This window comes from Chiloscyllium plagiosum, chromosome 7, assembly GCF_004010195.1.
Source record: "Chiloscyllium plagiosum isolate BGI_BamShark_2017 chromosome 7, ASM401019v2, whole genome shotgun sequence".
Classification (NCBI taxonomy): domain Eukaryota; kingdom Metazoa; phylum Chordata; class Chondrichthyes; order Orectolobiformes; family Hemiscylliidae; genus Chiloscyllium; species Chiloscyllium plagiosum.
Genome location: NC_057716.1, coordinates 43769757 through 43784366, shown reverse-complemented (window position 1 = coordinate 43784366; position 14610 = coordinate 43769757). Strand labels below are relative to the sequence as shown.

At 39.8% G+C, this 14610-nt stretch overlaps 1 protein-coding gene across 3 annotated transcripts in view; it reads right to left on the bottom strand.

Annotated features, from left to right (window-relative positions):
* The window catches only part of LOC122551515 (dual 3',5'-cyclic-AMP and -GMP phosphodiesterase 11A-like), a 420047-nt gene that overhangs the window by 182409 nt on the left and 223028 nt on the right, over positions 1-14610 (bottom strand). For all 3 annotated transcript variants that reach the window (XM_043693532.1, XM_043693530.1, XM_043693531.1), the window contains one exon: positions 7291-7380. In XM_043693532.1, coding sequence (XP_043549467.1) covers positions 7291-7380 — 90 coding nt within the window. The remainder of the gene's footprint in view (positions 1-7290; positions 7381-14610) is intronic.

Here is a 14610-nt window from a genome sequence, read left to right as displayed (position 1 = left end):
ATTGTGAATACTGGCTGATGACCCATTGTAAAGAGGTGGGCTTTCTATCTGCCTGTCTCAGCAATTGTCATCTGTGTCCCTACCTCAGGCCAGCTTCCTGAGGTGACAGCCTGACTCCAATCTGCTCCCACAACCTCACAATGATTTTAGTTTGAATGGGCCTTGCTGGTTGGGGGTGGGGGGGGGGGGGGGGGGGGGTGTGAAGTATTGTGATATCAGGAAGTAGCTGACTGGCAATTCCCATCTCAAAGATGAAAGTCCAGTTCTTTGAGTCATGTGACTGATGTGTCAGCATCCAGCACAATACAAAGAGAAATTACTCAATGTCTGGGTCATGCAGAGAAGTTCAGACTAAAGTCACACAAACTCAGATGACAGGTTCAGATTGCTGCATCCGCAGCTGCAGATACTTGTGTTCAAAGGCACTTGTAAGGTCTTACAACCACTCAGCAATTTGACCTGCAATACAGTGCAAGCATTGCTAAGGCACAACCACAGGCAGTGTCTCCATGGCGCAAGAGCCTGCTGCCCTATCTCAGGATGACAATATCTGTCCTCCCAACATTGTAATTCTGTCAGTGCTCTTGATGTTGCCTGTAAGCCAGTCAACTCAGATGCTACCATACCAAAATGATGCAATCCAAAGCTGACTTCCCAATTACATGGATACATAACACACAGTCAACCACAGTTAGTTATGACGTGTGTTCCAAAGGTATTGACAGGGCTCCTCTGGTGAGAAAAACATTGCTTAAGCATCCCAGTGGTTTGCTTAGTGATATTACGTGTTTCACCATTGCTCTCTTCATACCTGCAAATGCCCAAACATGCTTGAGGTTGCAGACAGGAGTCATGAGCCAGGTGATTAGTAGATGGTCCCTAACATTCAGTAACTACCTTTTGGTCTCTTAAATGAACTGGTAGCAATAAAAGGAACCATGATTGCTGGCAGGATGTGTATGATATGCTGAGCAGGGTGATACACGAGCTACATTTTAATGCTGTAGAATGCTTTCTGGTTGGGATACATCTCAGAATTTACATGAGGCAGCTGCAAAGCAGTGTATGTGCATTCAATAGTACACTAACATATGGGGAAGCCTGCTATCCTGGTGAAGTTACATGCCTGTTTTATCTTGTTCCTTCTGGAAAGAGAATACTCTTTATATTCCCCTCTCTTTGCATAGAGACTGTTAGTGACCTATGTTTAATGTAAGTGGTACTCTGAATAAGCCTTGCATTGGGAGTCCTTCCTGCTGATGGAAAGGATTTCTGCTTTATGAGGTAAAGAGAGGGTATTAGCTGGAGCATTTAAATTGGAAATGCCTCCATGAGAGTTAAATTAGTGTAGGATACTAACGAGCATCATAATGTATTTACTCCTGAGCAAACTCTCCAGTGCCCAATCTAACCTTTACAAAATAGTATCCAATACTGCCTGCAGACTTATGTGTTAGTTGCTCAGATGCTATTTTACACTAAAGCAACAACCCCAATGTCAAAACTCTCTGTGTTCATCAACTGAATTTTGCAGCCAGTTTCTCCACTACTTCATCCATGATATTACAAACTTTAGTAATCTACAGTGATGGTACGCAATGATAGACTGCTACCTTGGTTTGTATTTTTAAGGCTATTGCTATCAACAAGCAGATGCAACTTAAGCTGCTTGAGATAATAAATCTCATCGGATAACACGTTCAATTTTGTGTAAATCTTAAGGTCCAGGTTTATGGCTAGATTTAGTTTTTTAAGATTATTTTACATTTGTGATATAATGACATTTGGAGTAAGTAACTGATGCAAGATTTCTTTTTATGTTCTATTCATGAATCTCTTGTGTCATGGCTGATGATGAGTCAGAACATGTGACATTTTAAATATTGCATAACATTATTAGCTAATTTATTTATTAAAGGGCAGTAATTGGAATGCAACTTGCAGGCATTGAGATTGTTATGATTTATGAAATGAAAGAGAACAGAGGGGATTCATTTTCTTGGCTTTTGCTTATGTTAAGAATATTGGCTCAGATATTTATTTACCATTTGAAGCTTTGGACAACTTACAAAGGCAACAAGGTGGAATGAATTTTTTTCTGTTGAGATTGGTGCTATTAGCCATTTAATTTAAATCTGATAGCAGCATTGAGTTATTTATTTTGAAATTAGTAAGAGCGGCAATGGGAAGGGAATCTTTGCTTACTGAGGAGAAAGTGTAAATTTTTCCATAAATATCAGACTGGGCTTTCTGTCTGTGGTAAAGCAATGATCTTGGAAAAGGCTAGCCACAAAATTCCAGCAATCTCTGAGGCACTGATTTAATATTTCCTGGCTCTAACTTAAATCTATGAAAGCTTCCTATTCTCACATCTATAGAGTACAATATTGAAGCAGTCAACGAATGAACAAAGACTTTTTATGTTGTTAGTTACTCTGTAAAAAAGTTACAACTGGTTGAATAATGGGACTGCATTTGAAACAATATAATAATTTTGTAAGTAATTCTAAAGAACACTCACTTGAGGGACTCTCCACATATCCAGTGACAATACTGTTAACAAGCAAGGTCTTGAACCAATCACAATGAACTATTCTCATAGTCAACAAAGCAGGATTTTAAATGGATGGAATTCCTGTATTTTTAATGAAATTTTAAGAATGCAATAAAAGTGATTGCATTTTTTGTCATAATGGAAAAATTCAACAATCCACAAATATAAAACTAGTTGTCCAGTTCCAGTGAGGGTTTTTTTTAGAATTAGATACAAAAATATTATTCAGTCACAACTTATTCAACCTGGTGTAACTTCTTTGTAGTTTTTACAAAGAAACCAACAACGTAATAAGTCTTGGGTCCATTTGTTGATTTGCTTCAAAATTTGTACTCTGCAGATGTGAGAATAGGAAATGTTCCCATCTACCCTCTGGGGAGCATAATATCACTGACAGAAACATCTGGATCTCTGCTTAATTCTGCATGTTTGCAAATTCTCAAGTTGATGTCAATTTCTGTGGATGCTACAGTTTGTTTTTGTTGTCATTCACAGGGTGTGAGGATTGCTGGCTGGGTCGGCATATATTGCCTATCCCTAATTGCCCAAAGGGCAGTGGACATTACTGTGGGTCTGGAGTCACATGTCAGCCAGATCAAGTAAGGATGGCAATTTCCTTCCCTATGTCATTAATGAACCAGATGGGTTTTTTGAAAAATCGATAATTGTGCTGTAATCATCATTGGATTCTTAACTCCAGATTCTTGTTCAATTCAAATTCCACCATCTGCTTCAGCAGGATTTGAACTTATGTCCCAAGGATGTTACCTGGCTGTCTGGATTAATAGTCTAGCAATAATACCACTAGACCATTGCCTCCCTAGGTTTGCCATCTTTATAACTGTAAAATACATGACTATACATTGAAAATGGAGTGAGTGGGTAGGAGGTGTAGCACTCGAATAAAGGCCAGGAGGGTTCATTATTTTCCGGTAGCAGCTGGGAGCCAAGGTTTCAATGGAAACTGCAAAGCAGATAAAATAGTGTAACACTGCACAGAGAAGCAGAACACGTAAAAGACCTGATGTAGTAACTTTAAAAAAATCCTAACACTTCAGGGCTAATACTGAAAATAGGCATAACAAGAAGAAAAACCCAAGAAATATAATACCTTCTGGATCCAAGCTTTACTTCCATGATATTGCTCATAGGATATCCGAAGTTAGACTGAACAGCAAACATTGTAACACAATATACTTTAGGCATACTGATTTTTCCAGCTGCTTTCCTTCCATGTGATTGCCCATTTCTTCCCACTTCCAACCAATGTTGATTTGGTAATATTTCACTTTTAAACTGACAGACAAATTGTCGTGACATTTACATTTACAGGAGCTGATGGCTATGTCAGTCTTTTAATAATATTATTGACATGTTCCCTTAAGTTTCTATCTTTTCTGGTAGAATTAGTGTTGTTCTCTTAGCTTTGCCAACAGTCACACAATTGCTATGATCTCTTTGATGTTACACAGTGTTTCAGTATTGGGCTCTTGGGCCTTATACATTTGCATAAACACGCTGCAGGCTGTATTCTCTCTCCAACACTGGGAAACAGAATTATTTTCAGGTCCTGAATTTGCCTCTGGGAAGGATGGTGGAGAAAGTCACTCAATGGTACTTTTGGAGGTTTAATTGCTGGCATGAACACTGTTCATTTCATTCAAGATCCAAAGTAGGCTCTTGAAGGTGGACAGCCAATCAGAGACCTTCCAGCTGAGAGGAACTGCATAATAAAATTGAGGGTAAATCAGAGAGAGAGCAATTCAACATGGAGGCACACTCTCCCCAAACTTTTTAAAATCATTTATTAAAACGGTAACTAAAGCAGCTTGCCAGGCCTGCAGGGGATGCGGGTGAAAAGTGAGAATTTAGGGTCATAGAGTCATAGAGATGTACAGCATGGAAACAGACCCTTCGGTCCAACCACGCCGACCAGATATCCCGACCCAATCTAGTCCCACCTGCCAGCACCCGGTCCATATCCCTCCAAACCCTTCCTATTCATATACCCATCCAAATGCCTCTTAAATGTTGCAATTGTACCAGCCTCCACCATGTCCTCTGGCAGCTCATTCCATACACGTGCCACCCTCTGCATGAAAAAGTTGCCCCTTAGGTCTCTTTTATATCTTCCCCTCTCACCCTAAACCTATGCCCTCTAGTTCTGGACTCCCCAACCCCAGGGCATTTCTTCTACTTGGAGACATGATTCTGCTCTCCTGCTAGAGGGGGTACCTATGGTTCTGAGTGGAGCATTGGGCTCTCAGTCTGCTGCCTGATATTTGCTTCCAGGCACCAAAACTGACCTGATCAGTGCAGGAACATGGAGTCTGACCTCATTAGCTAGTCTAATCAACTACCTGCTACATGTTGTCCAGTATCACTGCTGCTGGTCTCAATCTTGCTACCATAAAACTGATCCAGAATGAAGCCGGTCAATGGAGCTAACGCTTGGTCCCATTTGATTCTGAGCCCAGGCTGGAGATGAACTGGGCAGAACAAGGTGAGGGTGGGGGTGGAGCCTAAAATTCCAGCCCCCAACATTCTATTTGTCTTAGTAATTTCTACAACGCCCCAGATATAAAGTGTCAATATTTGATCAAATAGTTTACAAACATTCTCTCCTCTAATACCTTATTTCATGTTGAACCCTTCATAATATAGTGAATTAATTTACATTACCTAAAGTATATCTCAATATTAAATATAATTTGTAAATTAATTAAACAGTTAATGTGCAACTCTGCACTTCGGAAAACACACCACACTTTGGAAGATTCTGACTCCTCACATAAATCTGTCTTCTGAGCTGCTTAATCTGTTTTACGTATTTTCATTAAAACCATCAAAAATATTATGACTTCATTTGGAAATTCCACTGGTCCTATTTTCATAATTAGATTGATTTCCTCTTGTCTTGTTAATATATTATTATGTCTATAATTTTTTGTCAGACCTGAACAGGTTTTCTTGTAGCTGTAAGGGGCAGTAGAGTGGCTCAGTGGTTAGCACTGTTGTCCTACAGTGCCAGGGACCCAGGTTCAATTCTACCCTCAGGCTACTGGCTGTGTAGAGTTTGCAGGTTCTCTGTGTGGGTTTCTTCCAGGTGCTCTAGTTTCCTCCCATAATCCAATGGTGTGCAGGTTAGGGGGATTGGCCATGGGAAATGCAAGAGTATAGGGTAGCAAGGGGAGGAAGCTCTGAATGGGATGCTCTTCAGAGGGCCAGTGTGGACTTGATGGAGCAAATGGCCTGCTTCCACACTGTATGGATTCCATAAGTAGTCTGTTGCAAATGTTATTAAATGCTTTCAGAAAGTCTAGGACACATGATAATTTACACATTATTCTCAGCTGCATATTTTGTGAAATCCTGAAATAATTCCATTAAACTTATGAGCCATTACATGTTTAATGAACATATTGGTTTTATTCTTTGCCACCTTCTTGCTGTATTCTCTTCAATTGCTTCCTTTATAAATGTTTCTAGAATCTTCCTCATTGTACCCAGGCTAATAGGTTTGAAACTCAAAATTTATCTTTGTGCCTGACCATTTCTGCATGAAACATTGGGCATCCTGTGAAATTCTCAAAGGTGGGTTCTAACGGTTGTCAGATGGTGCAGTACTGGACATTGAAACAGCAGTCAGTGTTCAACACAATGGTATCATTTCAGCGCCCCTACCCTGTCATGTGGATGCAATCTGCAAATGGCAAGCACCTCTCCAGATGGACAGACTGTCATTGCCAGCTCAATATTGTTTTCAGATGAAGGTAACCATTGTTCAAGAATAAGGGTCTAGAACTCCTTCATCCTTTCAGCTATAAGAATGATTGGATTTCATATGACCTACATTGGGGGAAGACAAAGAAAAAAAAGGGAAGGATTTCATATTCTTCCTTAAATAAAATAACTTAAAGTAAATAATGATCTTGCCCTTATTAGTCAGCAGCAATTATGGGCACTTTGCCATGATCCATGAGATTTCATGAGTGTAGACCTGAGTGAACGATTATGTCAGTAAGGTGGGAAGAGTTGATCAGCTGGGTAAGATGGGTAGGTGGATAGTTAGATACATGGCTAGTTAAGTTGTTAGTGAATGGGTGGCTAACGGGATTCAGTGAGTGATTGGGTAAATAGCAAGGTTGGTAGGAGGGTGAGGTGGGCAACTGGGTGAGGCAGCCAAGGTGGGTAAATAGGTGAGGTGTATGAAAGGGTAACTGGGTCAAGTCGTAGTTAGGCAGTTGGAGATTTGTCAACTGGTTAGAGGATGGTTGGGTGGCAATCGGAGAGTGATCAGGGTAATGAGGTTGCATCAGGAGTTTGGCTGTGTAGTCATGGGTTAATCAGTTGGTCATTGGGGAGGGTGGTTGTGGTAATTGGGAGTAGTTGGGTCAATTTGGGGACAGTCAGGTAATTGATGGATAGTTGGGTGGTTGGGGAGGGTAGTCTATGATCCTAGGCAGCAGTGATTCAACTTCCTAGAAGTATAAACTTTGCAGTTAATTCCCACGTGTCCACATATTCGTACTTTCACTGGCTCATGACTCAAATGTCCCCAATGCTTCTCATCTCCAGCAATCCAGAGACCAGAAAACTTGTGCCATTATTTCTAGCCTCATTCAATTAAATAGATTTTGATTTTGGACATGTACTCAGCAGCACGCTAGCTGTGGGGAATCTGTGTGGAATGAATGGTCAGAAATAAGCCCCTGTAGTGCATCCTCTTTACTTACCCTGCTCCTATCATACTCCTTTCTGGAAGCAGCGAACAACTGAGCATTTGAGATTGCAATTCCGCAGAATGGGAGATACATCCCCAGCACCTGGACAAAAATAAAATGCATTAAATGTCCAACATTTTTTTAAAAAGTCTGTTTATCAAAGATCCAATGCAAAGCACACACAATACTTGACCCTGAGGTTTTGGTTATTTAATAATAGGAGTCATGCTATGGAAAAAACAATTCCAATTATGTTGGGCAACTCCTTATTGTGAGACTTACACCCTGCTGTACATAGTGAACATTACATCTAATTGAAAAACTGAAAATTACATGGAAATTATCTTGAGGAAGTGGCCCCACAGACACAAAGAATTGGTTGTAGTTTGATAACATCTAGAACAAATTCATTTTGATTTCACAAACTGCTTGATTGAGCCACAAATGCCATTAGAGCATTTTATTTTTGTTTTCATTGGAAAGAGCTGATATTGGAGAAGGTGGGAGTATGATCCTCAGGGAGGTGAGTAAATGATTTCATCTCAAACATGAGAACTGGTCCTCATAACTGTCTGTAAATTGAAAATTAATACTGGAATTCAAATTATTCTTATTGTCAGGCAATTGCTCAAATTGTTCTTGTAGAATTGGAAGAGTAAAACTGCTGCTACCATGACGTCTCAGACAGAGCACACTGCTGTGAAGGTGGATGGGACAATCCAGTCAAAAACTACAACATATAAAACTCAGGCTGATAAAAGGCCATTTGGTCCATCAGAGTGCAGAGATACTTGTCTTCCTTATTCTAGAGGACGGTAGCTTTGTTCCTTCACTTCAGAGAAAACAAAATCAAAGTGTTGTTAAATATGTTGCTTTTTCTCAACAGCTATCAACCATTTTCTTTTCAGAGTGCCAATTGACTCATAATTGGTAAACATCTCTGGGAGTATATTCCATATATCCAACATCTTGTGAGGGGAGAATACATTTCTATCATCTTTAATCTTTCCCATGTCTTGTACAACCTGATCATTGCAGATTTAAACAACCACTTAACATATTAAAAGCATAAAATTTGAACCAATGTGCTTCCAAAAAACAGACTATTATAAAAGAGTCTTAATTTCTGAAATTGTATCCAATGTCATGTTTCTTTTACCTCAATTAAAACTTTTAAAGACAAAAGTCACAAGATCTAAAGACAATTTTCTGCTTAGTATCATTCAGTTCAAACTTAGTTGTTTATGATTGTTTGGACTTGAGCATTGCTGAAACAAAGATACATTTTGTTGAAGTTTTTCATCCTACACTCATAAGGAAAGTTCGCAAAAATACAAATTTAAGGGGAAAACCAAGATTTATACTATTTGAGAGGAGAATGCAGGTTGTTTGGCGAGTGGAATCTGATTGGTCGAGGCAGTGCCATGGAGAATGCCAAAGTTAATAATGATTGAAAATTAACTGCCATGCTTTGTTTAAATTTTAAAGCAGACAGATTGACTTTGATTGGTCAAGACATTGTCCTGAGAGATGAACCAGAAAATGGTTGTTTCCTATTTTGTTGAGTTGAAACTAGCACAGAGGATGTACAGCCATTACTCCAGATCGGCGAGGGTTCCGTTCCTGAGAATCCCCACAAATGATGAAATTTTTGAGTGCAGAACTCATTTAGAAATAAATTAAAAATTGCAGATATGCAAGTTTTGCTTGCGATTTTGAATTTTCTGATGCTTTTTTTGGCGTGAATTCATAATTCTGCAGATACCAGGAATTAATATATGTGTTCCTTGTCTTCAAAGAATGGGAACCTGTGTGTTAATATATTTATATTCCAGTACACGCAACCGCACCAAACTCCAAGCCTGACTGACAATCCTAAATTGATATTTTGCATAATGATTTGCATACTCAGTATTATCTGGCAAATGCCATAAAATTATGGAAACACATCTAATGTTGAACACTGTATTGTGGGTTATGCAAGTACATGTTAGCTGACTAGCCAGTTCATTGTGAACAGCCAAAAGGACATGCTGTTTGATTTGATTTGCCAGCCTTTGAGGTGTATGGCCTACACAGCTGATACTGAAATTCATATGCTACATTATTCATTTTTATGATAGGCAGATAGCTTTTGGCTGGACAGCAGCATCCTGTCCGTGGCAAACTCCACTCATGTTGCTACTGCATAATAGCTGCCTGAAACAACTGTTGCTCATCATTTTGAAATATCTCATCCCTCCAGGGTTAATTCAGGCCTTGTATCCATTCATGAGTTTGCAAGATATTGCATGAAAAATCCTCTGATCAGGGTAGCCATCCTCCCACAGGATTTGTTTGATCTACCCTATTTCAGCATCAAGACTGACAGTGAAAAACTGATGTAGGCCCTACTTATGACATCGCCAATATGGCCAATGTTTTAGTATGTGGGACTGTAAGAATATCATTGTGTATAAATGTAAAGTCACCTTAGTCTTACTGGATCACAGGGCTCTCATTAGAGAGAGATAATTGGTAGCAGTCCAACCTGAGGGTCTTTCATGGTAACATCAGTGCTGTGGGAATTGAACCCATCCTGTTAGCACATCACAGTACATTAGCACTAGACAGCCAGCCAACTGAGCTAATCACTCAGCCCCACAACATCACTTCAGGAGTTCTTCAGGGTAGTGTCCTGGGCCCAACCGTTTTTAGCTGCTTCATCATAAGAGGTCAGAATAAGGCAAACCATAACACTTACCTATGTTACTCAACATAGTCACCTAGCATACAGAGGAAGTATAAAAGTACTGAATTTCAAACATCATCAATGTGAATTAATGCCCTGCTTTTCATACTGTACCTGTTGATCATTCATTATTATTTAGTCATGTGCTTTTCTGTACTTTAGCATATGATCGAAAGTGGGGATATTTGTTGAAGATTGCCTAGTGTTTAGCTCCATTCACAATTCCTTAGATATTGAGGTAGATTAATGTCAACATGCTTCAGGGCCTGGATGATATCCATGCTTGGGCCAATAATGAGCAACTGTCAGTTGTGCCAAACTAAGTGGCAATTGAAAATCACCTCCAAACTAAAAGAGTACATTTACCTCTCCTTGGCAATCATCAGCACTGCCATCTCTGAATGCCTTACTATTAACAGGTTGAGGGTCACCATTGATCAGATATGTAAGGATCTAGGCTACCACAGCACAAGAGCAGATGAGGAGCTGGGAATTCTGCAACAACTTTCTGACCTTCTGACACTCAAAAGACATACCACCATCTACAAAGCACAAACAGGTGTGACTGAATAATCTTCTCCTTATATCTGGATGATTGCAGCTCAAACTCCGCATGATAAGCTCAAGGCCATCCAGAGCAAAGCTTGACTGACATTCCATCCACCACAAGAAACTTTCACTTCCTCCATCACCAGAGCTTATTGACACCAGTGTATACCAGAAACAGGAGATGCTACAGTAACTCGCCAAGGCTTCTTCAACATAGTCTTCCAAACCTGTGACTTTGATTGCCTGGAAGGACAAGGGGAGAAGATGCATAGGACCAAAACCAGCTGCATGTTCCTCTCCAAATCACAGCTCATCTTCCCTTGGAACTAAATCATTTTTCCTTTATTGCCACAGGTAAAGATCCTGTAACCGCTTCCCTAATTGCACTGTAAGTGTATCAACAATATGTGCTCTACTGTATTTCAAGAAAGCAGTTCACCGTCCTCTCAAGGTCAGTTAGAGCTGGGCAATAAATGCTGATCATACCAGCAAAGCCAACACTGTACAAATTAATAATTTCTCTATTAAAGCTCCCTATTTTAATGCTACTAAATGCAAATGTTTACATTCTCACTTGTAAATAATAATGGCACATTAAAGCGTCTTGGTCCTATCATTTCAAAAAAATGTTTTTATACCATTCATGTGTCTGAGTTTAAACTTGTTTTAATAATGGGTAAAATGAATAAACAACCTAAGCTACAGAAATGCACAGAAAACAAACAACAGATTATTCAACAGGGCCTGAAAACAAGGGCATTAAACCACATTAATTATGTTTAGAAAGTCAGTATTTTTATATTTCCTTTAAATACTATGGTATGTAACATGGGTAAATGTTATGGTTTATTTTATTGAAAATCATATTTAATTGGAAAGGCAATGAGGCAAAGTGAATGACTAACTAAGAATGGAAGTAAAGATTAAGGAAAACTCAAGAAAGTTAAAATATATTTGGCAGTATCTTAGAAATAATTAATAATGTAGAATAATGTCAAATTCATATTGTGAATTTTTAACCTAATTATCTTCAAACAGTTGCAACAGCAAGAAGCTTCATGGAGGTTTTGCCTGCAATTAGTTGGCTTTTTCTAATGATAGGTTGTTCAGTATTTAGATATTTTTAATCAAACTATTCAAAAATGTTATGTATATCTCTGAAGCAGATAGGACTTGAACTTGGATCTTCTGGCTCAGAGGCAGGGATATTACCACTGTGCCACAAGAGCCCAAATACACTTACAAAAATTCTGCATGGTATTATTTTGAGGTTGAATAAGCTTTGTCGTAAGCTGGTGTGACTAAACGTTTTATCTTCACCAGACAACCTTAAAGAACAGACTGACTTCTGATATTGGAGTGATTTATCTTGCAGTTTGTTATTGTCACCCATTCAGGTACAGTGACTGAATGTGGGTATACTGATAATTGGATTCCAGTCTTTTATTCTTTGGTCTGTGGTAAGAAGTCATCTCTAATACAGGAGTGAAAAATTAGGTGCCCATCTTATAGTTATGGGACCACGTCAGAACTAAAATGCATTCATTGGGCATAAACATACTTCTTCAAATCTGGCTGTCTGCCAACTTGTTGAAGACATCACAACATACGCAGCTTACTTCAAATCAAAAAGTACAGAGCAAGTAGATCATGACATGAATCAACAATGCAAGTCACAATTTATGGCACCTCTGCCATTTTGGAGCTCATTTCTTAAGTTAGCAAATTCTTATAACCTCATTCAGCTGAACATAGATAAAGCAAAAGGAAAGGCCTCCCACCATTATTACTTAAAGGGGTCATCAGCTACTTCCTGGCTCGTTTGCTCTTTGATTTTTTTTCTGGCTGGTAGCACAGTTTTAGAAGTGATAGGGAGGGGCTCATTATGTCCTGCACATTAGCCCATGTTCAAATCCTGCCTTCTCCAGAGGTGTGTAATGGTAATAAGATCTCTGAACATTTTATTAGAGAGATTGGAGTGATGCTATGGTAATGTCACTACCTCTGTGCCAAAAGACCTGTTTAAGAACCCCCCAGCTATTGAGGTGTGTCATAAACAGAATAGGTTGATTAAAAATATTAAGACCAACGTAAGGACGAGGAATGTCTTTCACCAAACATTGCATACAAGTCATCAACCAAACTCCATTTATTGAGGGCTCATGTGCCACAGTAATAATGTCCCTACTTGTGGGTCAGAAAATCCAGGACCAAGACTTATTGGTCCCAGATTTGTATCTTAACATGTATAAACAAGTTGATTAAAAATATTTGCTAACAACAGATATTTGTAAGACTGACAGTAGAATCTTGTTATTCAGTGGTTGCGTCCCTTCTTCTGTTTGGACATTCAACTTCAAGACTCATCCTCACTGTATATCCAAACAGATTGGTTAAAATAATGAGAAGCGTTCACTGGAGGCTTTCCATAATTCTCAAAACTTGCAAGAGTCTAAGGAAATGGTTTGACAGGTGCTGAAGGACCTTTTGCTAACATTAAGGCTTCTGCAGTGATCAGTTACTCTGAGACATGAGTGTACTGGTCAGCATTCCTCTTGGAATTCCTCATGACTTGGAGAATGAATGAAAGCAAACTGGAAAAGACATTAGGAAAAGAGAGAAGGTGGAGTATCACAGCTCAATGCTTTATTTAGCCTGGGAGTTCAATGAACAACTCTGCTGCCTGAGCCTTACAGAGGAACAAAATGTGAGATGTTTGTGGTTTGACAAAGATATCCTTACTGAAATTTGCCAAGTTAAAACTCAGTGTAAAACCAGGAGTTCATTGCCAGTGGCTGGGAGTAACTGACTTTTAAATTTTATACGTTTCACACTTTGCATTGGCAACTCTGCCCCAAACCAATAGGAGATGGTTCACTCCTGATCTTTAGGGAAGTACCCTTCATCCTTACCTGTTCACACCTACAGGTGACTCCAAACTTATAGAAATATGGTTGATTCTTAACTGCCCTCTGGGCAACTGAGGATGAGCAATACATGCTGGCCTAACCAGTGATGCCCATATCATGAATGCATCTTCAAAAACTCCATTTTCAATATCTACTTAGAATGAGACGAGTGAATCCTTAGAAGAGCATAAAGGAAGTAGGAGTATACTTAATAGGGAAATCAGGAGGGCAACAAGGGGACATGAGATAGCTTTGACAAACAGAATGAAGGAGAATCCAAAGGGTTTTTACAAATACGTTAAGGACAAAAGGGTAACTAGGGAGAGAATAGGGCCCCTCAAAGATCAGCAAGGAGGCCTTTGTGTGGAGCCGCAGAAAATGGGGGAGATACTAAATGAATATTTTAGATTAGATTAGATTAGATTACTTACAGTGTGGAAACAGGCCCTTCGGCTCAACAAGTCCACACCACCCGCCGAAGCGCAACCCACCCAATCCCTTACATTTACCCCTTACCTAACACTACGGGCAATTTAGCATGGCCAATTCACCTGACCTGCACATCTTTGGACTGTGGGAGGAAACCGGAGCACCCGGAGGAAACCCACTCAGATACGGGAGAATGTGCAAACTCCACACAGTCAGTCGCCTGAGGCGGGAATTGAACCCGGGTCTTTGGCACTGTGAGGCAGCAGTGCTAACCACTGTGCCACTGTGCCACCCACCTTTGCATCAGGAAAGGCATATGGAAAGGCATAGGTGTACCCGAGAACTCTGTGGGAAGCAAGAGAAGTGATTGCTGGGCCTCTTGCTGAGATATTTGTATCATCGATAGTCACAGGTGAGGTGCCCGAAGACTGGAGGTTGGCAAACGTGGTGCCACTGTTTAAGAAGGGCGGTAAAGATAAGTCAGGGAACTATAGACCGGTGAGCCTGACCTCGGTGGTGGACAAGTTGTTGGAGGGAATCCTGAGGGACTGGATGTACATGTATTTGGAAAGGTAAGGACTGATTAGGGATAGTCAACATGACTTTGTGCGTGGGAAATCATGTCTCACAAATTTGATTGAGTTTTTTTGAAGAAGTAACAAAGAGGATTGATGAGGGCAGAGCAGTAGATGTGATCTATATGGACTTCAGTAA